General features: G+C 44.2%; 1 protein-coding gene across 3 annotated transcripts in view; it reads left to right on the top strand.

Annotated features, from left to right (window-relative positions):
- Positions 1 to 26,813, top strand: part of TMEM220 (transmembrane protein 220) — a 292,061-nt gene extending 265,248 nt beyond the window's left edge. Inside the window, exons 6-11 of one of the 3 annotated variants that reach the window (XM_068262954.1) lie at positions 3,806 to 3,912; positions 16,913 to 16,942; positions 17,830 to 17,890; positions 20,863 to 20,986; positions 23,460 to 23,519; positions 26,680 to 26,813. In XM_068262954.1, coding sequence (XP_068119055.1) covers positions 16,934 to 16,942; positions 17,830 to 17,890; positions 20,863 to 20,986; positions 23,460 to 23,519; positions 26,680 to 26,812 — 387 coding nt within the window. In that variant the 5' untranslated portion in view covers positions 3,806 to 3,912; positions 16,913 to 16,933 and the 3' untranslated portion in view covers position 26,813. Of the gene's footprint in view, positions 1 to 3,805; positions 3,913 to 12,456; positions 12,664 to 16,912; positions 16,943 to 17,829; positions 17,891 to 20,862; positions 20,987 to 23,459; positions 23,520 to 26,679 lie in introns of those variants that run through there. The other 2 variants (XM_068262955.1, XM_068262953.1) reach the window with 2 other exon arrangements.
- Positions 26,814 to 27,816: the final 1,003 nt, after the last annotated feature.

Raw genomic sequence — 27,816 nt, 5'->3', positions numbered from 1 at the left:
AGGAGAGACAGAGAGAAACACAGTGGGCACAGAGACACAGAGGGGGCAAGAGAAAGACCCAGAGGAGGCATAAAGAGACAAAGGGAGAAAAACAGGCAAAGAGGGGGAACAAAGCTTGATTTGAAGGAAATCTTGAATCGAATCGAAATCGCAATTTCAGACAGAAATCGCTCAATTCAATTTTTTCCTAGAATCGTTCAGGCCTAGTTATAACTGAGAGCAACTGAGTAAGTGTAAAAGGACCCTTACTGACCGCTGCTATAGCTGTGATTCCTATTACGGCCTATGACGGCGCCGGCTGCGCCTAAATCTCCTGTGCTGTTTTTATAGTGCTCATGTATACACAGTAAAAATTTGAGCCTCTAGGTAGCTGGTGTGAAGGGAGTAATGGAACCCAAGTAGTATGATAAAGGAATGGGGAGACCTTGCATGTAATGCAGACGGAGAGAAGACTTCTGCCAGCGAGACAGGAGACCTACTTATCAAGGCTGTTGATAAAGATCCTGGGGAAGATCCCTGAAGAATTCTATACAATAAAACCTAACTGTCCCTGCGTCATCCACTTTCCCTGTCTGTCCGTCCGTCCGTCCGAAGCTTTTTTGTACTGCGCTTGTGCATAGTACAGAAAGCCGTTTGGACGGGAGGTGAGGCCAGGGAGCAGGGTGGCCGTGTGCGCGTGCGGCTGGCGGGTGTGCGAATGTGGCGGGCGTGGTTAAATCACTACCTAGAGCCTGTTTTTAAACGGGCTAAGAGCCTGTTTCCACTGCACGCAGATTGGATGCACAAAAACTGACTCCAATGAACGCCTATGGGCCTGTTTCCACTAAACGCGATTCTTCTGATGCAGATTTCTTATGGGCCTGTTTCCACTACACGCAGATTGGATGCAGAATTAATGCAGAATGGATGCAGAAAAACTGACTCCAATGAATGCCTATGGGAAAATCTGCATCAGAAAAATTGCGTTTAGTGGAAACAAGCCCATAGGCATTCATTGGAGTCAGTTTTTGTGCATTTATTCTGCATCCAATCTGCGTGTAGTGGAAACATGCCCTTAGGTAGCCTAGTCCTCTATAATAAAACCTAACTGTCCCTGCGTCATCCTGTTTCCCTGTCTGTGTGTCCCTGCCTTTTTTGTACTGAGCATGTGCGCAGCCAGGGCAGTTAGGACACAGGACCTGACCTGACAGTTTGCTGTCTGTGGTTCACAGAGGTTTTCATTACATTGTGGGAAATGACAGCTTTTTCCAACTGCCAAGCAAGCAGCTCCCTGTGTGCATATAATTCAGACAGTGGTGGGGAATGAGCACGCGTATGTGCGCGCATTGCGGGGGGTAGCAGCTGTGACCTAGCGCCCGTTTTGTAACGGGCGTGCCTTTTTACTAGTCCATAATAATGGAATATTACAGCCCCATGTGTATTATTGACTTTTACACACTGGGTCAGTGTGTTTGAGGTCTCAGAGGCCTATGCAAAATAGATGGAATTGGGGTGCTTATCTGATCACTTGGAATTCTGGGAGATTGGTTCCCACCACACACGCTTGCTCCTTTGATTGGTCATTCCTCCAGGAGGAGGCATTCCCTTGAAAAGCTCCTGTGACACCACTGCTGGGTATGAAACCCTTGCGTCAGAGGGCGGCTATGTTGCCCCTTATTTCTAGACGCTCTTATGTGGTCTGTTGACTCTTTCACTTGGGAGGCTTAAAGCGGACCCAAACCAAACATTTTTTTAATTCAAAATATTTAGCTGCACCACTCTGACACATACAAAGATAAATAAACACTCCTTCAAGCCTATGAGCATTTCAGTGGATGCTTTTCACCCTTCTCTTTTCATAACTAGGGTTATACGGGTGGCAGCCATTGGCAATTCCTCCTTTGCTGGACACCATCTACTCCACCAGTTTGCCGGATTATTTGCTGGCAATATGAAAGGAAGGGAGGGGTTTCTCAAATAAATGTAAAATATTTTATATTTGTCATCATGCAGCTGAAAAAAGGTTGCTATTTATTATTATAATTTAGAAAATAGATTTTATTTCTGAAATCTTGTATTTTTAGTTTGGGTCTACTTTAAGGCGGTGACTTCGCCTGTCAGCTGCTCCTGAGCAGCATTCGGATGCTTTCTACTGCTCGGTCCCTGGAGTGAAGAGGCACTCCGCATGGAGTCACATCTGAGCATGTTCGCAGCCGTGCTCAAACAAGACATACTGTGGTTTTCTGCTGCCAGGTAACACCACCGTGTGTTAAGTGATGACATGTAGTGTTACATACACTACCATCCGGGATACATTTTACATACAGAGTAACTATTCAGTACATACCATTGATACCAAGCTTTGTTGTTTGTAAAAACAAAGAGAGGTGTGTGTGTGTGTGTGTGTGTGTGTGTGTGTGTGTGTGTGTGTGTGTGTGTGTGTGTGTGTGTGTGTGTGTGTGTGTGTGTGTGTGTGTGTGTGTGTGTATAAAACATGGGAAGCGTACACATGGTATGTGTTTTGTTTTTGTAGAATTATCATAATATGTAACTGTATTGTACTTGGTTTATTTTTTAAAATTTATAAACAGAAATCATGGCGTGTTTGTAGCACAATAAAGGCTACCGTACGTACACAGTGAGCATTGCGTTCCCTGTACCAGCAGGAACACACTGGAACGGGAAAGTTATCTGCATCTTGTGTCGCATACAGTGAAGCATACAGTTACTGGAAACTATACTGTTAACATGGGCGTTTTGCGGTAACATACTGCATGCAGTGCGTTGGAATTCCGCATGCTGTGGACATCGCATAGCATAGGACCATCGCACAAGGACATCGCAAAACGTGCGTTATGCAACTGTCCACTTATGCTTGGTTCACAGCGATGCTGCATAACAGCCAGTTTGTAACGCAGCTTGCCGCATGGCAATACACCACGTATTGCCATGCAGCAAGCTGCTTTACAAACTGGCAATTATGCAGCATCGCTGTGAACCAAGCGTAAGTGGACAGTTGCATAACGCACGTTTTTTTAATGTGTGTGAACTGCAATGGAGAATGGACATACTGTAGACTAAAGGCTCATACACACGGGGCACAACTGTCGCCACAAACACGTGGCACGCGCATGTTGCGGCGACAGGTCCCCCGTGTGTATGAGGCGCGCGCCATGAACCGTCGCCTGTCAGAGCGATTGACGTGGCCAATCACCGGCAACAGCTGTCGCCGCAACTTCGCCAGTCCGCCACGTGTACTGCGTGTGTATGCGGACTAGCGACAGCAACCCATAGACGGAGCACGGAGCTTCCGGCGGGGGGGGGGGGGGGGGGAACCTTTGGCGACAGCTTCCGCCGCATCTCTGTCCCTCTGTGCGCCGTGTGTACGGCTGCTGCACAGAGGGACCTGGCAACGAACTGTCGCTGCTTTTTTTTTTTTTTTTTTTTTTTTTTTTTTTTTTTTTGTCTCTTGTGAGACATTTGTGCCCCGTATGTATGAGGCTTTAAATACAAAGCCTGCATGCAAAAAGTTACAATAAAGTGATCAGTTACAACGCAGTACTGTGAACAGAGCCATAGAGCTGTATGGGCAGTGAGTTGAAATGCAGAATATGTAATGTAGCAGATATCACATATAACTGAGGTATACGTTTATAGCGCCGACATCTTCCGCAGTGTTGTCTTGTCACTAACTCTCCTTCAGAGGTAACTGCAATCTAATCGCTACTAGAGTCATATGTCTATTTCATGTAGTATATGTACTGTAGTCTAGGGACAATTTAGGGGGAAGCCAATTAACTTATCTGTATGTTTTGGGTTGTGGTAGGAAACCAGAGTGCCCTGATGAAACCCGCACAGACACGGGGAGAACATACAAACTCTGTGCAAATAGTGCCCTGGCCGGGATTTTAACCAGTGATCCAGCGCTGCAAGGTGAGAGTGATAACCATTATGCCACTGTGCTGCATTGGTACTCTTTTGCTTTGGGCAACTGCTGCAGAGTGCTTCTGTAGAAGATAATTTACACAAGAGAAGAGCTAATGGCTGTTCTGTCATTGCTTAACCTGCTGAGCGGTCTGGACGAGCTCAGCTCGTCCAACACCACCAGAGGCTGCCGCTCAGGCCCTGCTGGGCCGATTTTCCCCAAATAAAAAGCAGCACACGCAGCCGGCACTTTGCCAGCCGCGTGTGCTGCCTGATCGCCGCCGCTCTGCGGCGATCCGCCGCGAGCAGCGGCGAAAGAGGGTCCCCCCAGCCGCCCGAGCCCTGCGCAGCCGGACCAATCAGTTCCGGCCAGCGCTAAGGGCTGGATCGGAGGCGGCTGACGTCCATGACGTCACTCCGCTCGTCGCCATGGCGACGAGGAAAGCCAAACAAGGAAGGCTGCTCATTGCGGCCTTCCTTGTTTGTTCTGGGCGCCGGAGGCGATCGGAAGAACGCCTCCGGAGCGCCCTCTAGTGGGCTTTCGTGCAGCCAACTTTCAGTTGGCTGCATGAAATATTTTTTTTTTTTATTGAAAAAAAACCCTCCCGCAGCCTCCCTGGCGATCTCAATAGAACGCCGGGGAGGTTAAAGAAAACCTGAACTGAAAATAAAAGTCGAAATAAACATACACAAGTTATACTTACCTCCTGTGTAGTCTCCTCCTCAGTCTCTTTCTCCTCTCCTGCGTCCTGTTTGTCCACTGTGATCAAGGGAATTCTCCATCCTCCATTTTGAAAATGGTCATTACCCCATAATAGCTTTCTGGTAAGCACACTGTTAAACCGTAACATTGCCCACTTGAACCATAGGGAAACATGGACATTACCTGGCACATCAGTTGTCCTCATAGCTATAACTGACAGCAACTGATATATAACTGGCAGCAACTGATATATTTCAGTTCTGACAAAATGTTGTCAGAACTGGAAGTGATCATTGTCAAAAGAAAATGGTGAGCTTCTGAGAGGAACTGATGGCAAGGTAACTATGTAATGTTCATTTGAAGTTACCTCGTGTGTTTATTTTAAATAATTTTACTCAGTTCAGGTTCCCTTTAAAGAGACACTGAAGCGAGACTAAATCTCGCTTCAGGTCTTATATATAGCAGGGGCACGTGTGCCCCTGCTAAAACGCCGCTATCCCGCGGCTTAACGGGGGTCCCTTCACCCCCAACCCACCCCCCGCAAACCTGGGTCGGAAAAAGGTCGCTGGAGCTGATCTTCCTGGAGGCAGGGCTAACGGCTGCAGCCCTGCCTCCAGTCGCGTCTATCAGACGCGCATCGCCGCCTCTCCCCCGCCCCTCTCAGTGAAGGAAGACTGAGAGGGGCGGGGGAGAGGCGGAGGTACGCGTCTGACAGACGCGCATGGGGCAGGGCTGCGGCGGTTAGCCCTGCCCCAACCAGGAAGCGCTCCCCCGCTGCTCGGAGGGGGTTTGGGGGGACAGGGACCCCCGTTAAGCCGCGCTATAGCGGCGTTTTAGCAGGGGCACGCATGCCCCTGCTAGCTATGAGGTCTGAAGCGAGATCTATTCTCGCTTCAGACTCTCTTTAAAGTGAACCCCAGGTGAGAGGGACATGAAAGCTGCCATATGTATGTCCTTTTGAGCAATACCAGTTGCCTGGCTGTGCTGCTGATCCTCTGCCTCTAATACTTTTAGCCATAGACCCTGAACAAGCATGCAGCAGATCAGGTGTTTCTGACATTATTCTCAGATCTGGCAAGATAAGCTGCATATTTGTTTCTGGTGTGATTCAGACACTATTGCAGCCAAACAGATCAACAGGGCTGCCAGGAAACTGGTATTGTTTAAAATGTAATAAAAATGACAGCATCCATGTTCTCACTACAGTTGTCTTTTAAGGCCGGGGTCACACTTATTAAAATTCACATGCAAATTTAGTGAAAGTCAATATGTTGCACTTTTGCTCAAATTTGCAAAAACAAATTTCCGTTTTTGCATGCACAAAAAGATGTAAAGGTGGCCATTAAAATACAATCTTACAGACCATTGTTTGCATCTGAACATTGTTATGATCGATCAGTCAGGCCACGAATGGTCGAAGACCTGCTAACCAATCCGATCAGATTGATGGGATCCGAAAAACTGGTTAATTTCATTAATCGTCTCGAACTGGTTTTCGGCCATTAGTGGGCAATATAACAATTGATCATCTGCGGTATTGTATCTTTAATGGCCACCTTCACGTTTTGCAGCATACATTTGGACATTGCGTGCATGTTATTATAATTATTTTTATAGCGCTGACATCGTCTCAGCGCTGTACAGAGTATATTGGCTTCAATTCATCAAGCATTACCGCATTCGGTAATACTGAAAACAGCTGAGTTAACGGAGCACTTAAGAAAATGTTAATTCATCAAAGCTGTTACCGAATGAGAAGCTGAAATGACAGAGCAATGAGATCAATTACCGACTTGTGCTCAACACATGTCAGCAAATGTCAGTAAATGTTAATTCATCAAGGTTACCACATTCGCTAACACATTCGGTGTTTATCTCCAGCTCTCCCCTGTCATTACAGGCTTCAAAAGCCTTCTGTGTGAATGTTTTCATGATTAACAGGAGCAGGCAGCCAATAGAAACAGCCCCTGTTCTCCTGCAAGTGCCATAGGTCACACAGGCTTCTCCACACAAGCTTCCAGACCCCCCAGGCAGTGAGCAGAGAGAAGGGACAAAAGATATCCCCAGATGTCCTTCAGTGGTGTAACCCTTTGAGTCCCTGTTTGAATATGCAAAGATGCAAGTGGTGAAATCACCAAGCATGGCATTTGTAATGTCTCCAGGAAGTTCATCTACGAAGTGGCAAATAAGTAAAATGTTAAGAAACACTGATGGACAGATTCAGAGCAGCAGAGGCAGTAGAAGTAACAGTAAATATAACACGTTTACATGTAAAGGGATGTCTGGATGCCTTCTATTGTTATCAGCTTGTAACAACACAGAGACATTCCAAGCTGCTCTGCACCACTCTGCTGTTATTGAACAGCCTTTGATGAACTGAAGCCGTAGTACTTTGGTAACTTAACGAACCTCTACCACATGTGTGAAAATATTGATGAATTAGCACAGTGAAGTGTAAAATACCGAATGCGGTATTTTAAGGACTGGGATTTTGTTATCAAACACCCTTTGATGAATTGAAGCCAATGTCTTGTCACTTAACTGTCCCTCAGAGGGGCTGACAATCTAATCCCTACCATAGTCATATAGGGCCAATTTAGGGGGAAGCCAATTCACTTATCTGTATGTTTTGGGCAATGGAAGTAAATTGGAGAGCTTGGAGGAAACCCCCGCAGACACAGGGAAAACATACAAACTCCATGCAAATGGTGCTCTGGCTGAGATTCGAACCAGGGATCGAGTGCTGTAAGGTGAGACTACACCACTATATTGCCGTTTAATTTTTTTGGGCTGTGATAACCCCCCCCCCCCCCCCCCAAAAAAAAAAAAAAAAAAAAACCAACAACCACTTGAACATGTTTTAAAGGAGAACTGAAGAGAGAGGTATATGGAGGCTGCCATGTTTATTTCCTTTTAAGCAATACCAGTTGCCTGGCAGCCTCTGCCTCTAATACTATTAGCCATAGCCCCTGAACAAGCATGCAGCAGATCAGGTGTTTCTGACTTTAAAGTCACATGTGACAAGACTAGCTGCATGCTTGTTTCTGGTGTTATTCAGTTACTACTGCAGAGAAATAGACCAGCAGGGCAACTGGTATTGATTAAAAGGAAATAAATTTGGCAGCCTCCGTATACCTCTTACTTCAGTTCTCCTTTAACACAAAAATGCTCAACTTTTCTGATGTGTGTGTGACTAAAGCATTCAGTCAGCAGGAACAAAAGACTCCTGTCTGGATGTTGTAGAGATCTCAGTAGAGCTTAGTTCAGCACATTCTCTCATGCAAATAGAGGCTGCAGGAGATGGGAGGAGACTCCCTCTTCACATAGCTCAGTGGTTAAGGCTCCAGCTTTTCAACTGTGTCTTATGAGTTCGAATCCCACCTCTTCCAGCTATGCAAGACGTCCTAGCACTGCAGTTCTCATGTGTCTGCTGTGTATTTACACGCTTGCTAGATTATCGCTTGGATCAAGTGCCCGGTTTCTACTTCTGAAATTGTGGTTCCACCGATCCATCAACATTTTAACCCCTGCCCTGTGTTATGTGCACAGTAGACTTTACACATCTGAAATGGTTGTTCCTGATAGTTTAACCTGGGAGCTTAGAGACCTGAGGAAAACTCCTGCATGGAGTTTGTATATTCTCCCAGAGTCTGCATGGGTGTTCTTCCACATCCAAAAAACATACAAAGTTTATAATCTTCCCCCCATAAAAAATATGCCCCAGGCTATGGTGGACTTATGATTTTACAGTAGAATCCCTTTATAGTAACCTGTAGATTGTTAGCTCTCAAGGGCAGGGTTCTCTCACCCTTTTGTGTCTTGGATTTTGTTACTTATTTATTCATATTAATTTTGTCACTGTAACTACCATTCTGTACTTTGTAGCAACTCTGTACTTTGTATATTGATGTATACCTTGGTCTGTACTATTATGTACCCCATGTTTCTTTCCTACTTTGTACGGGCTCCATGGAATATGTTGGCGCTTTATAAATTAATAATAGTAAACTTCAAGGGACCAGGAAAATTAGTTTATTATATCAGAATTGGACATACATTGGGCTTGATTCACAAAGCGGTGCTAACAGTTAGCACGCTGGTGAAAAGCCCTTTATCACGCCTAAACTCAGTTTAGGCGTGATAAGTTTAGGCGTGATAAGTTTAGGCGTGATAAGTTTAGGGGCTCGATTCACAAAGCGGTGCTAACCCAGTTAGAGACTTTAGGCGTGATAACCATTGCACCACACTGGTGAAAAGCCAGTTTAGGCGTGATAAGTTTAGGCATGATAAGTTTAGGCATGCTAAGTTAAGTTTAGATCGCGCGCAAAATCCTGCACGCAAAGCAGCGCCATTAAACTCTATGCGAAGTGCACCAGACTTTGCTAGTGCAAAACTTTTGATCAGCTGTGCACTGCGGTGCTAGCCCAGTTGGTGCTTAAACTTATCACACCTAAACTTATCACACCTAAACTTATCATGCCTAAACTTATCACGCCTAAACTTATCATACCTAAACTTATCATGCCTAAACTGAGTTTAGGCATGATAAAGGGCTTTTCACCAGCGTGCTAACTGTTAGCACTGCTTTGTGAATCAGGCCCTAGGTGTGATAAGTTTAGGCGTGATAAGTTTAGGTGTGATAAGTTTAGGCGTGATAAGTTTGGGCGTGATAAGTTTAAGCACCAACTGGGTTAGCACCGCAGTGCACAGCTGATCAAAAGTTTTGCGATAGCAAAGTCTGGTGCACTTTGCATAGAGTTTAATGGCGCTGCTTTGCGTGCAGGACTTTGCGCGCGATCTAAACTTATCTAAACTTATCACGCCTAAACTTATCACGCCTAAACTGGCTTTTCACCAGCGTGGTGCAATGGTTATCACGCCTAAAGTCTTTTAGGCGTGCTAACTGGGTTAGCACCGCTTTGTAAAACAGGCCCATTGTATACTTATACAGTACAAATGCAGTTTTTGGGACCTGAGGACTGTGTTTACTATATCCAGAGGGTTAACTATAACGAGATTGTACTGTAGTAGGGATTAGATTGTGAGCCCCTCTAATGGACAGTTAAAGAGGAGCTGTTAGGTATAGGGTCTCAGAGAAAATAAACACATATATCAATAGCTAAAGATTGGCTGTACTTACATTACATATGCATTTCACTGTCCACGTTTGGATTTCACAGAATTTGTATATAGTATATGCAGAGATAGATGCTCCTGACAGCTCATGGCAGGCTCCATGTTTGTGAAGCCAAATGTGTCGTCATGTCCTGCCTGCTTCTGATCACAGATAAGCTCGTTCTTGAACAACACGGTGTGCAGTGAATATTAATGAGCCATGTGGCTAGGAACAATAGCTGACACCTGCAGTGTAGTCTGCCCGGAGATTTATCAGTGCTACGCTCTGGACTGATTACACAAGCTGCTGTACCGTCTCATTAGCAGCCAAGGGGAGGGCCCCAGAATGCTTTGCAGTTTAGCTGCGGCTTGCGTCTTTATGGGTCTATAACAGACTTTAAGATAAGCACACATCAAAGGTAACTGAAATGTTTATCTTCACTAATGGCTTTTGAGCTTCCTTCTAAACTGTTTAACACAGGAGAATAGAGGTTTAAATTAGCTTCTGCAGCCTGACAGTTACTCTTTAAGTGACATGACTATATATTCTGTCAGTGTGATACAAACACAAAATAATAAAAATCGCAATCCCTAAGCGCTTAGCTATTGTGTTTTGTAGTTTGAAATAAACACATTCAATTTTTACTGGCCAATTTTACCACTTCCATGTAGTATGAGGGTCAATAAAAAAATTGTGTAGGTAAGCTCTTGTACTACTTTGATTGGCACAATTGGTAACTCATTGGCCAATAAAAATTAGATGTGTGTATGCATCTTAAAGCCTGTTACACACTTTTAATTATGATTGGCCAATCACTAACCAATTTTACCGCCTCCATGTAGTATGGGGGTTTACCTGTGGGCTGTGGAGTCTGAGTCAAAGCAATTTTGGGTACCTGGAGTCGGAGTCAGTGAGGAGTCGTAGTTGGAGTCCACTGTACTGTATCCACTCCATAGCACTGCAACTCCAGGTACCCAAAATTGCTCTGACTCGGCCATCCGCATTTCCCGCCACCAACCTGCCACATGACTATAAATATCACATCTCTTACCCACAACTTTCTTGTGTTTTAAGGCTGTAAGGCATCTTTTTCTGCAAAAGTCAGTCATTTCCGAACAACCTCCACATCTTTTTCGAACATTTACCAAACATTTGCCAACAACTTACTGAACTCTTTTGACTTTTACTGCAACTCTACCTCTATTTTACCAAACTTTTACCGAACACTACTTGCAATTAAATTGCACTCTGTAAAATGTTAGTGTTAATAATAATAAAAAAGTGAATGTTGGTGGGAAAAAAAACGGTAATAACTGCTGTGGGTAATTTTACGAACTGAAAATCTTTACCGTACGTGTTATTGTAAATAGAGGCTGATGTAAGGAGAGCAGGTTTGTCAGACGCATACATATCTTGGGAAGTTGGTGAAAGAGCTACCCACATGCATGCTGTCCAATTTTTTTCTTCATGAATGATGTATCATCAAGTGGCTCCTACACATTATATAGGGCTCTAAGTGAAATAAGGAGGGTGAATTGCCATCATAAAGTAGAGGTAAATAACAGCATTAGGAAATTATAAGTACTGTGATCATGTTAAAGTGAAAATCACATGAAAAAAAAGCCAGTAAAGGAGGCCACACACCATACAATAAAAGGAATCGATTTTACAGCAATTTAATAAAAACGATCAATTGTCCTGAAGGATAGAAAGTTTTGTTTGTTTTGTGTTTTTTCTCAAGTAAGAATTCCAATAGGATTTCTTGGTTTTTTTTCCATAGAAGTCAGGGCTGGTGCACACCTAAAAGTGCTAGTGTAATCGCAAACGCGCTGCATGCAACGTTTTGGGGCAATCGCGCTGTAATTCTTATGCTACGTACACACATGCGACAACGATCGTTCGTTGAGAACGACGAACGAACTTTTAATTGATGAAAGAACGACCTAAGTAAAGTTAGTTTTAAAAGGTGTGTAACGATCTGATCGTTAGAACGAACGTTACATCACATAAAGCAACTATTGCGGCTGCGCATAAAAATGAGAAGTTTCACAGAGAAATAGTGAAATGCGCATGTCCAGCCTGGTACGAACGACCGTTTCCAACGATGTACTACTTTTGCAAACAATCGTCGTTGGTTAAAATCCGCCGAGACAGAACTTTCTTTTGTAGCGATTTGGCTCGTTCGTCGTTTGCCTTAATAGTCGGTGGTTCGTTTTTTGTAACGATCGTCGTTGGTAAAGATCGGGGAACGATCGTTACAAACGACTATAGTCGCATGTGTGTACGCACCTTAACTCTAGTAAACGGGAATCACAAGCGTGAATCGTGGCAGATCGTGAGATTTGGGCTGCTGAAACGTGAACACGGAAGGAAATAAAATCGCGGTAAAGCGCCAAATGTGAACCAGCCCTAAATCTGATTTGTTTTAATTCTCAGATGTTTCCTTTAAAGGTGCCCACTAACAATACAATCTTTTTTTATATCCAGTCTTACCATTGCTATGTAGTATGAGAGACTATCTAAAATATCTATTTAAGTATATTCTACTACACAGACTTGGTAAGATTGTACAATCAAGATTGTATCATTAGTAGGCACTTTCATAGTGTGTAAACATCTCTGAATAGTGAACTGGAGGAAGATACATCACTAGGGTTGTGAACGGCGGGTCTGACAGAGGGGGTGTGGCTTACTGGCAGAACAGGAAGTGTGTCAGCAAATGAGAATGAGATTCAGGAACCTGATCTGCATGCAAGTTGCTGCTGTCCTGCCTTCGCCACAAGCTATGAGTTCCATAGAGGAGTCAGGAAGGAAGGCGGAAAGTGGATCAGGGGGCGATAGATTGCTAAACTCTCTCCTGTGTACAGAGAACCAGCAGAGACTGTGGAGGTTCTGCAATTTTTTAATGTCCCTGTTTTTTGCCTTGGCTGCTTACGTGCAAGTGAGTTTATTGTGTAACTGTTACTAGAGCAGAGATCAGGGGGAGGACTCAGGCTGGGAATACACTAGGCAGTACGGTAATGGTGTGTACAGACTTGAAAGATTAATCAAAGATCTTAGAACAATTTTAACACCTTCCATGTAGTATGAGAGCCATACTCTACACAGTCTATTCTATTGAGCTGAACTCATCAGATAAAAATATTTGCAAGATGCTGCACACAAAGATGCTGTAGACATTCAAAAGATCAGTATCTGCAAAAGATCCGTTCCTGCAAAAGATCCGTTCCTGCAAAATGCATTAATAGTCTATGATATCTGCAGATCTCAATACACACTTTGTTTAACAGACATTCATCTGCATATCTGACAATTATCTGCAGATCTTAAGATCCATCCTGGTGGATCTGACCTGCAGATGATTGTCCGTTAAACAAGGTGTGTATGAGATCTGCAGATATCATAGACTATGAATGCATTTTGCAGGAACGGATCTTTTGCAGATACTGATCTTTTGCAGATACTGATCTTTTGAATGTGTGCAGCATCTGTGTGTGCAGCATCTTGCAAAGATTTTATCTGATGGGGAGTGCAGCTCAATAGAATAGACTGTGTAGAGTATGGCTCTCATACTACATGGAAGGGGGTAAAATTGGTCTCTCTTATTAATCTTTCAAGTGTGTACACGCCATAAGGGTCACATTTTGCTACATAAGCCTTTGTGCATTTTCTATGTGCCATGTGTTTTCTGTGCATTTGCGGTTTTCCCCACACATGCATTTTTCTTGCGTTTTGTGTGTGTTTTAATGCATTTGCGGTTTGCATATACAAAACACATGCAATGCATACTTTTTTTTAATGCATTTTATGCAAATTACTAGAAAGCCAACAGGGAGCGGAAATACATCATCAAACTTGTTTTTGTTTTATTAAAAAAAATATATTAAAACGCATGCAAAACGCACTAAAACACAATACCTCTGTGTCACAATTGACTTTCATTATGTGCGTTTCTGATGCGTTTTGGAAAAATATGCAGCAAGACCAGCGTTTTTAAAAAACGCACATTGCTGAACGCAAACATATGTGGTATTTCAGGTGGCCCATTGACTTGCATTATGTGCGTTTTCTGCTGCGTTTTCCGCAACGCTAGCGTTTCTGCCTACTGTGTTCCCTGCCTGACTGTCGCTGCTTTCACTAATATCTGCTGAATAATCTATATACTGTACTTGCTTCTGATGTCAGCAAGCTGCATTTTCTAACATCTTGTTAGCCTACTAACCAAAAACATAGTCTTTTTCTTTTAACATTCCTGGTACAAACCATGCAATTTCCCAACAGGTCGATTGCTAGAATCAATAATTTATTTATTTTTTTTACTATCAAAAGCTTTATCAAACAAAAGGGTAGCGTACAAAAATAGTAATCATATCTGAATCCATCATTTTCACCTTTAGAAGTGATCAGAAAATCAATCGGAAACCAGATTGGACCTGTCGGAAATGATCGATTTGACCCGTTGATGTAGCGTTGGTCCGCTCTGGGGTCCTGGGCTATTGCCCAGTTTGCACCTATGGACACACCAGTCCTGTTTACATAACTGCAATGTGCTGTTAAAGAGACTCTGTAACAACAAAAACCTCCCCTGGGGGGTACTCACCTCGGGTGGGGGAAGCCTCCGGATCCTAATGAGGCTTCCCACGCCGTCCTCTGTCCCACGGGGGTCTCGCCGCAGCCCTCCGAACAGCCGGCGACAGAGCCGACTGTAGCTTCAATATTTACCTTTGCTGGCTCCAGCGGGGGCGCTGTGGCGACTTTCGGCACGGAAATAGACGGAAATACCCGATCTCCGTCGGGTCCGCTCTACTGCGCAGGCGCCGGAAACTTGCGCCTGCGCAGTAGAGCAGACCCGACGGCGATCGGGTATTTCCGCCTACTTCGGCGCCGAGAGGCATCAGAGCGCCTGCGCAGGAGCCAGGAAGGTAAATATTGCGTCACCGCTGCACGGAGGGCTACAGCGAGACCCCCGAGGGACGCAGGACGGCGTGGGAAGCCTCATTAGGATCCTGAGGCTTCCCCCACCCGAGGTGAGTACCCCCCAGGGGCCGTTTTGTCGTTACAGTTCCTCTTTAAGTCTGACTGCGATACTAAGGCTAGGTTCACACTGGGGCATAGCGTTCCCTTGTACAACAGGAATGAAACGAACGGAAAAAGGCGCAGTGCACATTATGCCTGCATTGCATTGCATACAGTAAAGTACTGACTCAATGAAAAGCATGCTTCACTGTGTCTGTAAACGTGCAAGTTGTCTGGTAACATACTGCGTACCTTACGTTATGCCAACACATTTGTCACACCGCACTTTTAACGCGACGATGTGAAAGTACCGTTACATGATTAAAATATAATTGCATCTGACGTAATGCGTTACTGTGACTGAGGCCTTTACTGTATACCAAGCTGTTAAAGTGAATTTGAGGCGAGAGTGATATGGAGGCTGCCGTGTTTGTTTCCTTTTAAACAATACCAGTTGCCAGGCAGCCCTGCTGATCTATTTGGCTCCAGTAGTGTCTGAATCACACCAGAAACAAGCATGCAGCTACTCTTGTCAGATCTGTCAATAATGTCAGAAACACCTGCTCTGCTGCATGCTTGTTCACGGTCTATGGCTAAAAGAATTAGAGACAGAGGACCAACAGGACAGCCAGGCAATGTGTATTGTTTTAAAAGTAAATACATATTTCAGCCTCCATATCCCTCTCACTTTAGGTGTCCTTTTAAGTGACCTCACTGTGACTGGCAAAATGTACGGGACCCGGTACCGGAGCTGCAGGCAGCGGAGGACGGCGGTGTGGAAGCGATACGTGCGGATGGGGCTGGAGGAAGCCCCAGGTATGTATAAAACTTTTATAACAGCTCCTCTCTGGTTTCCTTTAAAGAATCTGTACTGTCCGATTTGTACAATAAAAAACATACAATCGAGTCTCTGTGATCTCCTGGATCCCTCTTTGCCATTTCCGCCGCTACCCGCCGTGATGCTGGTTTTTGATAGCCAGTTTTAGCCAGTGTTTACAAACAAAAAACATGGCCGCTAACCAGGAAGTGATGTTTGTGTGTGTGTGTGTGTATATCTCTATCTATCTATCTATCTATCTATCTATCTATCTATCTATCTATCTATCTATCTATCTCATGTTACAGTATACTACAAGTTTTTATTACATAGTGAATTATCTGCACTCCAGTCTGGGATTCTCACAGTTTCTCAGCAGAAACAGTGAGAATCTCATCTGACAGGCAGCTCCCTCCCCCCTCAGCCTCACAAACTGCATCAGACATGCTGAAACTGAGAGCAGAGTAACCAAAGCGCACAGAGCCTGCAGGGGGGGGGGTGCATTACTTGTCCCTATTACAACAGTGGCAGCCCGTTCCTCTCTGGGTCAACAAAGAAAAGAAGATTAGATATATTACAGAGACAGTGCAACTAGAAATGGCTGCAGTAATTCAGACCACATTAGAACAGGAACTTATAGAATAGAAGAAATAAGGCTGAAAATTTTGTTACAGAGTCTCTTTAAAAGCAAATAAGTATGTCAGCCTCCATATAACTCTCACCTTGTGTTCACTTTAAACCCATTAAGTGGAAGCTGTGCCAGCGAATAAATACCACCAGCTGGGTGGTGTTTAGTGATTAGTTTAGGGAGTTATCCTTGTTGGCAAACTGATCAGCAAGTGGTGGTCTTCACTGGTAGAGGAGGGGGATACACACTTGTTGCAAGTGTAGAAGAAAGTGAATAAATTTAGCATTTCAGCCAGGGAACTAGCATTGTGTAAGGGCCGGTTCACACTAGCATAAAAAAAGGTCAGTTTATCTGAACTTAATGGATCATAACTTTAGTATTGGCAGGTGATGTCTGCTGAATATTTGTGTACTGAGAGTTCTAAAGCCAGTACAAATTATACCTGGTTTCCCAGAATGTTTGGGTGGGGGGGATTCCGCATAGCTACTCAGCCTAAGCTGAACATTACTGGGAGGGTGGGGTTACATACCAACATAGAGTAATAAATCGATATAGGAGGAAGTGTTTCTGATGCTGAAACCAGAACAACTGCCGTAAAAGTGGGTATTTTGAATAACGTAATGCATTCTTCTATATTTTACTACGAGGCCCCTTTAATGTGCTAGCTTATTTCACATCTCCGCATTTTTATAAAAAAAAAATACTGACCCTCCGTATATTATCTTACAGATCAATGACCCTGACGCCGGCATGTGGATTGTAAGTTAACCCTTCAAAATTCACATCTTTAAACTCTGTTTTAATGAAATCAAGTATTAGTGCCCTGTTCATAGTGAACTGATATGCCATACCGGTCCAGGGATGCCCAGTGGTGCATTGTAGGGTCCAAAGTGCATGCGGATGAATGGCAATGTAATCTGCTATGCAGAAAATGTGCAGGTCTTGGTTGCCCATTGCAGAAACACAACCGACAAAAATGGACCTGGTATAAAGGGAGACAGGAGGAGGCACAAAGGGGAAAAGAAGGAGGCACAGTAAGACAGGTAGCACAAGGGGACCGAGGTAGGCACAGTGGCTCTGAGGGAGGCACAGTGGGACAGTATGAGGCACGAAGGAGGCACAGGAGGACACCAGGGGCACAAAAACGGACAGAAGGAGGCACAAAAGGGGACAAGAGGAGTCACAAAAGGGGGCAGGAGGACACATGGGGAAGAGGAGACACAAAGTGGAACAGAGGGAGGCACAAAGGGGGCAGACTGGGACACAAAGGGGTGAAAAAGAAGGCACAGGAGGGCACACTGGGGCAGAGGGTGCCACAAAGGGGGCATAAGAAAGCACAAAGGGAGACAGGAGGACACATAGGGCAAAAGAGGGGCACAAAGGGGAACAGAATGAGGCACAAAGGGGGAAAGGTGGATGTACAGGGGGACAGACTGGCACTTTGCTGGCCTACAAAGCAGGTTATATACAGTATATGAGATAAGTAGATAGAGTATGAGTGCAGTGTTTTATACACACATACAGTAATTCAGATTGATTGACAGAAATTATTTTGAAATACTCACACAGTGAGTTATGTAGGTTCTGCTGACAGCAGTGTTTCCCCCTATGGCTTTATACTTTTACTGTAACTCCTCTCTCTGCAGGTCATTTATGTCATCCCGGCCACACTGGTTCTGCTGATCAGCATAAAACCAGATGTAACAGGTGAGGCCTTTCACAATCAGTACAAACAGTACAATGGCCATGTAGAGACACACATTACAAGCCAATCACAAGGACTCCCAGGTGGAGGGAACACAAGGGGAGAGGGATATGGAGGCTGAAATATGTATTTCCTTTTAAACAATGCTGGTTGTAGCGATAGACCCTGAACAAGCATACTGATCAGATGTTTGTGACTGAAGTGTGACTGGATTTGCTGCATGCTTGTTTCAGGTGTGTGATTCAGACACTACTGATGCATGAAAGATCAGTAGGACAACCAGACACCTGGTATTGTTTAAAAGGAAATCAATATGGCAGCCTCCATATCCCTATTGCTTCAGGTGTCCTTTTATAATAAGGCATCTCTGGAGATCACCAAGCATCCCCGCTGTAATCCAGCAATCTGAATCACTATAGCTGTGTATGGCACGGCTTAGCAGCTTGGTCTGCAGCAGAACGGGAGCCGCGGAGGAATCAGAAATGGCGGCGGCTCCCAATGGAACTAAGCCCTAAATGGTATTTGCTACTCCTGCCTGGGCCATATCCGATCATAGTCAAGGTTGCAGAGAGTGATTGTGTCAGTGCAGTTGCATGCAGAGCTCATAGTGAGAGGTGCTCTTATTTTATCTTTGTGATGAATTTAGTACATCATTCTGCAGGCACCTGCTTGAGGCAGAATTCACACAATTCAGGGCCGGATTTACCATAAGGCACAGTAGGCACTTGCCTACAGGCGCCTGATGATTTAAAGGTGGCTCACTACACCCCCCCCCCCCCCCAAGTGCCTGCCTCCTGCCTTACCTATGCAGAGTCCCGTTCGTTACTCACCTTGAGCTCTGCATTCCACTGACCAGATCTCATTTCAGTCGGGGGCACCTCTAGCTACGTAACACTTGGGGGCGCCTCTAGTTACTTAACCTCCCTGGCGGTAACCCCGTGTGTGACACGGGGTAAGCCGCCGGAGGGTGCCGCTCAGGCCCTGCTGGGCCGATTTTCATAATTTTTTTTTTTGCTGGACGCAGCTAGCACTTTGCTAGCTGCGCCAGCACTCTGATCGCCGCCGGCCCCCGCCCGATCGCCGCTATTTGCTGCGGCGCGCGCCCCCCCCCCCCCCCCAGACCCCAGCGCTGCCTGGCCAATCAGTGCCAGGCAGCGCCGAGGGGTGGCCCGGGACTCCCAATGACGTCCCGACGTCAGTGACGTCGGTGACGTCATCCCGCCCCGTCGCCATGGCGACGGGGGAAGCCCTCCAGGAAATCCCGTTCTATGAACGGGATTTCCTGATCGGAGATCGCCGAAGGCGATCGAAGCGGGCGGGGGGATGCCGCTCAGCAGCGGCTATCATGTAGCGAGCCCTCGGCTCGCTACATGATTAAAAAAAAAAATTTTTTTTTAAAAAACTGCTGCGCTCCCTCCTGGCGGTATTTTTCATACCGCCAAGGAGGTTAATACTAAGGATTGCTCTGGCTACCTAATACTAAGGGACACCTATAGCTACCTATGACAGGCAAGGGAAGTAGGGGGGAGGTGAGAGCTGGACCAGCCAGCACACTTGCACTGCAGTTTGATGGGGGTTTGTAGGTTCATGGAGGGCGAAGTCTAAGGTACCAGGACATCTGTGCCTATAGGCTCCTGTGATGTAAATCAGAGCCTGACACAACTGCTAAATGACTAATCTTGAGCTCACAATGCAAGCCAAATGAGAGGTGCAATCTTAGCACCTGGCAGGTGACAATTTATAAAAATCCTTACCGTGATTGCTGAGTCATGTGATATCCTCAGGCTATGTACACACAGGAGGCATTGCTGTGCATTGATGAGACATGCAGCTACCTTGTAATGGTACATTCACATTGGTGCGCTCCACTGCAGTGTGGCGGAATCCATTGGAATAACACAAGGCCTGCTCTGCGGTATCGGACAAAGGGCGTGTTTACAGTTATTATTATGTAGTATCTACATAGCGCCAACATCTTCCGAAGCGCTGTCCAGAGTATACTGCTTTGTCACTACCTGTCCCTCAGAGGGGCTCACAATCTAATCCCTCCCATAGTCCTATGTCTATGTATGTATCTGTGCAGATACTTCCCTGGCTTCGAACCGGGGGTTCAGCACTGCAAGGAAAGAGTGCTGTCCCCTAAGCCTCCGTGCTGCCCATGGTGCGGTAAAGCATACTTTTTATGAACTGTATGCTTCACTGCATGTGTCACAATGCACCAGTACTATGTGTTGCCACTTTTCTCCTCTTTTGCAGGTTATGTAACAACCCAGTATGAACCTAGCCTTAAGGTATCCATACACTTGCTCGATTTTACTTGCAGACTCGATAATTATGAGATTGGTGCCGCAACGTGGCAACCCAATCATAAAAAGCCACAGGCTTTTTATAAAGCAGCACCGCAACGTCCCCAACGTCCCACTATGAACATAGCCTTAAGTGGCTGGATAGTGTACTGGTTAAGGCTCTGACACAGAAGACCAGGGTTTGAATCACGGCTCTTCTTGTTCATTAAGGCAGCACATATTCAGTGAGGAGACCTTGGGCAAGTCTCCCTAACACTGCTGCGTCCTATATAGCTCGTCCTAGTGGCTACAGCTCTGGCGTTTTAAGTCTGCCGGGAGACAAGCATTATATAAATGTTCTGTGTCTTGTCTATTGAAAATGTATTGAACCGCAGCATTGCACTGATAGATACTATGGGCCATCAATCTACTGCCACCCCACCCCTGATCAATTGTGATCTTTTTTTTCCCTCTGGTTTGATCGATTTGCAAACAAAATTATCATTGGTTGTACATGTTGCGGCATAGATTACTGTCAAATTTGGCCTCAAATCAGGATACAGCACAACCCGAATGTTAGAAAAACTTACCTTACAAACTAGACAGAGGTGGGAATTGTTGATATGATTTCAGGTAGGTAATGTGGCACAGTTGTATCTAACGCAACACCATTTTGTTTTATGGTGAAGGTCACATGATCTGGAGGACGTCATCAGATCTCCACACTGCAGTGTGTGTGATCGGAGCTTCCTATTTGCTGGCTTCCTTACTACATCATGGAATGAAGAGCATACTGCATGAGGAAGAAGGCAGGTGTGTGCAATGCTGTCTGACTGAGGAAACGGAGATAAGCAGCCAGTGGTGGCTCCAGCTTCCAAATTTTTTTTTTTTTGGGGGGGGGGGGGGGGGGGGCACGATGGCTGGCTAGTGGGGCCCATTTGGTTGATCAAAATCGATGTTTGTATGGCAAGCTTGAAAAATTTTTTTGCCTAACTGGTAATAAAATTAAGGCTAACTGGCTCAGCAATGACAGGAACAAAATTTAAATATCACAAACAGAAATCGGAGGGTTTTGAGCAGAGCACTTTGTCCAAATGATGGTGCTATTATGGAAGATAAGTTACCTACAGATGTACTTGGCTAGTTGGCTGGCATGCTTTAATCCTTACTTGCTAGCAAGCTGCTCCTGTGCGGACAGATCACAGTCACACTGTGTGTGTCATTTATTATCTTAGTAGCTAAGCATTGCTGGAGCTTGTGTTTTACAGACAGGAAGTTCTGAATCGGGATTATCCCTGTGTGTAAAATACAAACTTTCGTTTATTTTCTAATTTAAAAGAAAAACAGTAAGCTTTCAGCTTAAAAGCCTTCGTCAGACCCCATTCTTGTTGACGGACAATGTTAGACGTAGAACATACAATCACAAGGGGGTAGAGAGTTGTTTTTTTGTTTTTTTTTTAAATATGTGTCATTCAGATGCATTAATTAAAAGGGATATTGCAAGGATTGTGAGGTATTTATGGTATATAGATAAGACCCTTGGTTTACGCAACGCCTGCATAGACTAAGGCTGACAATGTAGACTTTTTACAGACCCTATCCTGGCTGTTCAGTGTATGCTGCTGGAGCCTGGAAACAGTTATGTTACTGAGCATGGGGGGGGGGACACAGTGATTCCCGGTGGGGGGAGCAGTGTCCCAGCATGCACTGGTGTAGTGCTGCCAATGTATTCAGCATTCTAGTGCAATGCCTGAACTATTGTGTGTGCAATGCATGGGGGAGAAGCCAGGGTTGTGCAATATTCTCTGATTGAGAATACTGAGATAAGCAGCACTGCCACGCCAGGACAATCATGTGTGCAATAAGTGTAAAAACTATGACAGTGTGCAACTGCACACAGAGCATTTACTGAACGTGAAGCCAGTTGCATGTGGTCCAGTGTTGGTCGATGAGAAAATCTGAAGACATAATGACAAAAGCTTTTTAGGTAATACCTTTAATGACTATGGTACTGATCCAGTTCTGTATCATGCTTGAAGACACAGATGTAGGGAGCACTATAGCAGCTGCTATGGGGCCTATAGCCAAGGGGAGCCTGGTGGCCTCCAGCTAATGAAGAGACCCAAAGTGGGCCCCCTTAATTGCAGAGTAAGCGAGCAGAGCATTGGACATGAGTTACCTTCCCCCCTCCCCCCAGGGCTCCATCTACTAGATCTTCCCTACTCCTAGTGTCAGAGATTCTATGACTACAGCACCCTCGCTTTTCATTAGAGGAATTGTTAATCTGGCTACCTATACTTTGGAGGGGAATTAATTTGGCTACCTATACTGGGGGCCCCTCTCCTCTGTCTGCCTATACTGCGGGTGCATCTGGTTACTTATAATATGTCTTCCTGTACTAAGGGTGACCTAATACTGGGGGATATCTAGCTTCCTATGCTGGGGGTTACCTCAATTAGTCATTTATCTTTGCCTATCGTCCTGAATGGCCTACCCTGCAGCGGTATCAGTCAAATCGCACACGTGTGGCTCCGGGACAAATCGGGCAACAATATTGACTTCCATATAATATAATATTGGCAAGCCAGCACCAAAGTGGAAATTTGGGTGCTGCAGATCCTGATATTTACAGATTTTACGTGGTATTTCTTTTGTTTTGCCGTGGTTCAGACGCCCATGATATTTACTGTGTATTGCGTTTTTTTTTTGTTTTTCATGTGAAAGGAGGGGAGGGGGGGAAGTTAAGGGTCAGATGTCAGGACCGGGCTTGATGCAGGGGGTGATTAAGGTTGGGGGGAGGGGGGGGGGGTATGGTTTAGGTTCTGTGTGAGAGTAGTAAAATGTTGGTAAGATTTACTGATCTTTTACTATGTAAAAGAAACACTTCGGGCCCTTTTCCACTAGCGGCGTTTGCGATGCTGAATCGCAAAACCGCAAACCGCTAGCGATTTTACAATCGCTACGGTTTGCTTTTTAACATAGGAATCGCGGTAGGTCATTTCCACTACCGCGATTCGTTTTTTACTTGATCGCGATCGCGCCGCGGAGCGACTTTTGCCGCGATTTTGCTATGCAGTGCATAGCATAGCAAAATCGCGGCCGCAAACGTCGGGAAAACGGCGGAATTGCGATTCAGCAATCGCTAGCGTTCAGCGCGAACGCTAGCGACTGCTAGTGGAAAAGGGCCCGAATTGTTATGTTAATGTAGCACTTTTGTGGAAAGACATTTTTCTAAGTTCATGGGTTTTTTTCAACTTTCAATGTCATGTTTATTCTTTCCTCTTAGGGAACTGTCAGGATTGCTGATCATCGCCCTGTGGCTTCTCCTCTGCAGGGATTCTGGGGGGTAAGTGTGCTTTTTCACAACACCTCAACCATCCTTCCATAACTGACCCCATCATGCCGTCCACTTTCCTGAAACACAAGTTATCATTTTTAGTGCAAACATATTTAGCCAAATTACATGCCACTCGAGCCATAAAGCATTCATAAATGCTGCAGTGATCACATTAGTTGCTAGAAAGATGTTACAATTTACAGTAAGCTAAGCATTCACTTAGAGGTTACCTTATTAAAGTATAAACATTTGTGATAGTTAACTCATTTGGCACCACACAGCTCTGAGCTCTTAAAGGACAATTTAAGTGAAAGGTATGTGGAGGCTGCCATATTTATATCCTTTTGCCTGGAGATCCTGCTGATCCACTGCCTCTAATACATTTAGCCATAGACCCTGATCAAGCATGCAGCTGATCAGGTGTTTCTGAGGTTATTGTCAGATCTGACAAGATTAGCTGCATGCTTGTTTCTGGTGTTGTTCACACACTACTGCATCCAAATAGATCAGCGCTGCCAGGCAACTGGTATTGCTTAAAAGGAAATAAATATAGCACCCTCCATATCCCTCTTACTTCAGGTGTCCTTTAAGAAAAGAGCCTTTTTTTTCTTTTTTTTTCTTTTGTGATCACTGTGATTGGCTCACAGTGATCACAGGGTCAGGAGCCAATGAGATTGGCTCCTGGTATGGAGCTCAGCTGTCAATAGACAGTTAAGTTTAGTGCCAGCAGAGACACGCAATTGTGTCCTGTGTGACTGTGCCAGTGTAGTAAAAACCACACCGCATCAGGCTTAAGCAGCCACAATAGTATTTTACTGTGGTTGGTCCTGAAGCAGTTAAAGTGTGCCGTGAGATGTGTGTATGTACATTGCCAAGCATACCAATAACTAGGCTGTGTTCCTTTTTATTCTTTTTCTGCTGGAAAGAGATAAACTTTCAGGTATGCAAGTGACAGTTTCTCTCCAGTCGGACCTTAGCTGGACTATGATAAGGAATTACAGCCATAAAACTCTTGCCTGGAAGAGATCAGCTTCTGATTGCAGGGTAGGGATAAAAAAAAAAAAAAAAAAAAAGGTCAACAGTTCATCTAGTTTTGCTTGTGAAGTGTGGTCCGGTGTTAGTCGAGGAGCAGAGATGCAGACATCAAACCAACAAACGTTGATTCCGGTGATCCCTTTAATGACTAACTGTACATGGTTTATTGGATTGTATGGTTCTGATCCAGTTCTGTGTAAAGCCTGAAGAATAAACTTAACGTTTTGAAAGCTTGCAATAAACCATGTACAGTTAGTCATTAAAGGTATCACCGGAATCAACGTTTGTTGGTTTGATGTCTGCATTTCTAGTTTTGCTTCGAACTCTGTTAGACTGTGAGAGACTGTATCATTCAGCTGACACACTACAACATCAACCTACTTTCATAGCTTTGAAACAGAAAATAAAAGTGGGGGAGTCAAAAAAAAAAAAAAGTCATTTTTAGGAGTAGGTGGATAGATACAATTGTTAGTATCAATTTATTTTCACCTCTGGTTTCTTTAACCATTTATGCCACCTGGACGTGATCCTCACCTCCAGGAGGCTGCTCTCCTGCTGATGCGCGCTTCGGTGCAATCGCACGCGCGCCCCCCGTGCCGCCCCCCGGTAGCCTGGAGATCAATGAATGGGAACATGGTTCCTGTTCATTGATCTAAGTCCCCAGCAGAAAAACCGACGGCCTCTTATCATAGACCACGGTCTTTCTGGAAAAAAATAAGTTTCCCATCCTCTTCGAGAAGCGAGAAGAACTGAAAAAAAATCTCAATGTGGCCATCTTGTGCCCAAATAGTAAAACTACATCTACATACATTTTTCAATATAATAAACACACATGATTACATTTTAAATTAATTGTTTATTTCCCACACCAAAAATTACCCAAATAACATTTTTAATGGAAAAAAAATAAATTACAATTAAAGAAAAAAACAAAAACAAATAGTTACCTAAAGGTCTGAATTTTTTAAATATGCATGTGAAGTGGGTATATTACGACCATTTTTTAAAATGATAAGCTTGTAAATAGTGATGGACGCAAAACTGTTAAAATGCACCTTTATTTCCAAATAAAATATTGGCGCCACACATTGTGATAGGGACACAATTTAAATGGTGTAATAATGAGACAAATGGGCAAATAAGTTTTAATTATTGTAGCATGTATTATTTTAAAGCTATAATGGCAGAAAACTGAGAAATAATGCATTTTTTTCCCTTAATATTCCTGTTAAAATGCATTTAGAAAAAAAAATATTCTTAGCAAAATGTACCACCCAAAGAAAGCCTAATTGGTGGTGGAAAAAACAAGATATAGATCAATTCATTGTGATAATTAGTGATAAAGTTATTAGCGAATGAATGGGAGGTGAAAATTGCTCTGTTGCATAAGGTGAAAAATCCCCGCGGGCTGAAATGGTTAAAGAAAACCTGAACTGAGAATTAAAAGTCAAAATAAACATACACAAGTCATATTTGCCTCCCATGAAGTCTACTCCTCAATCTCTTTCTCCGGTCCCACATCCTGTTTCTCCACTGTGATCAAGGTAATTCTCTGTCCTCCATTTTGAAAATGGCCACTGCCCCATAACAGCTTTCTGGTCAGCACACTGTTAAACTGTAACATCACCCACTTGAGCCATAGGGAAACATGGACATTGCCTGGCACATCAGTTGTCCTCTCAGCTATAACTGACAGCAACTGATATATTTCAGTTCTGACAAAATGTTGTCAGAACTGGAAGGGATCACTGTAAGAAGAAAATGGGGAGCTTCTGAGAGGAACTGCTGGCAAGGTAACTATGTAATGTTCATTTGAAGTCACCTCATGTGTTTATTTAAAATAATTTTACTCAGTTCAGCTTGGAAGAACAAAGAGAAATCGAGAGCCCAATATGGTGTAATATTGTTAAGTTGGTTGTGGTTTAAAGCAAAAAATCTTAGATATACTCACAAACATGGGTTACCCATAGGCAACCACTTCAAGTGCAGGTGGGGAGTATTAGAACCTGACCCCAATCAGGTTATTAAGATGTCGCTCTCTGTAGATAGTAAAAAACGGAGACCAACATCACAGTGCACCAAATAATGTCTGATGATCGGTTTTCATTCCTGTTTGGCTTTCTGTCTCTTACAGGCAGCATGTTGGAGCTCTCAGGCTACTCTTTGCCATCTCAATATCAATGTTCCCCTTTGTAACATGGCTTTATATCTACGTCAACAAGGAGATGAGGACATCATGGCCACAGCACTGCAAAACCGTCATTTGAGGTAACTGTAGCCAATCAGTACTATAGAGAGGAGGCTTTCTGCAGGAATGCAGCAATACCGCACCTTGTAATTTTAGCCCGATCACAGAACTCAGCGTTGGACCAATCAGAGAATGCAGCATTCTTTCAGTGAAAATCTGATTGCAACTGTTATTCTAGATGAGACACAAGGATACTACCCAATATTTCATGAGTCATGTGATTGGCCTAAAATTTGCATGGTATTCCGATTACTGCAGTAAAGTTCTGCATTCTAATTAAACAACTTTTATTAATAAAATGACAAAAAAAAGTCTTTCCTCTGAAATGGGTAATCTGCATTTTTGGTAATTCCCTGGAATCGGAGATCGCCATTTCCGACCATCCCTGAGAAACTGGCATTCATCTCCATTCAACCACAAAGCAGCCTTATTAAAGAGAACCAGAGATGAAGCACCCTCTTGTATATTACCTTATAAATCAGTGGGAACATGACAGTAAACACCTAATCTGCCCTTTGTTTCATTGTTCTCTGTGTAATCTGACTGTTATTACCTCTGATAAGAATCCCTGACTGAACAGTCAGGCTGCTCCGTCTAGCTTTGCTACAGAAAGATTATAGCTAAGTCTGTCTTCTGTGGTGTTATTTCAAGCCCAAGCCTGCCCCCTTGTGGCTTTGCTATAATGACTCAGCAATAATCATTCCCAGCAAAGCCAGATTTAATTGCTCAGTCTGGGATTCTTGTGACTGCTGCTAACAGACACTTTTAGCAGTGAGGGTGAAACAGAGAGCATGGTAAGTGTTTTCTCTAATGTTCTTACTGATATACATGGTAAAATACACAAGGGTGCTTCCTCTCTGGTTCCCTTTAAGCACTGGAATACACCCATCACAAACATGTCAGTGTTTTTTCTTCTGCAACTAATGGCAGACTTGGCTGGAGAATAGCAACGAGGGAAAACACGGGAGGGGAAGGTCATATCTATACAATGGATGTTTTATTTGCATACATAAAAAAAAAGTG

Source organism: Hyperolius riggenbachi, chromosome 12 (genome assembly GCF_040937935.1).
Source record: "Hyperolius riggenbachi isolate aHypRig1 chromosome 12, aHypRig1.pri, whole genome shotgun sequence".
Classification (NCBI taxonomy): domain Eukaryota; kingdom Metazoa; phylum Chordata; class Amphibia; order Anura; family Hyperoliidae; genus Hyperolius; species Hyperolius riggenbachi.
This window is presented reverse-complemented; position numbering and strand designations above follow the sequence as displayed.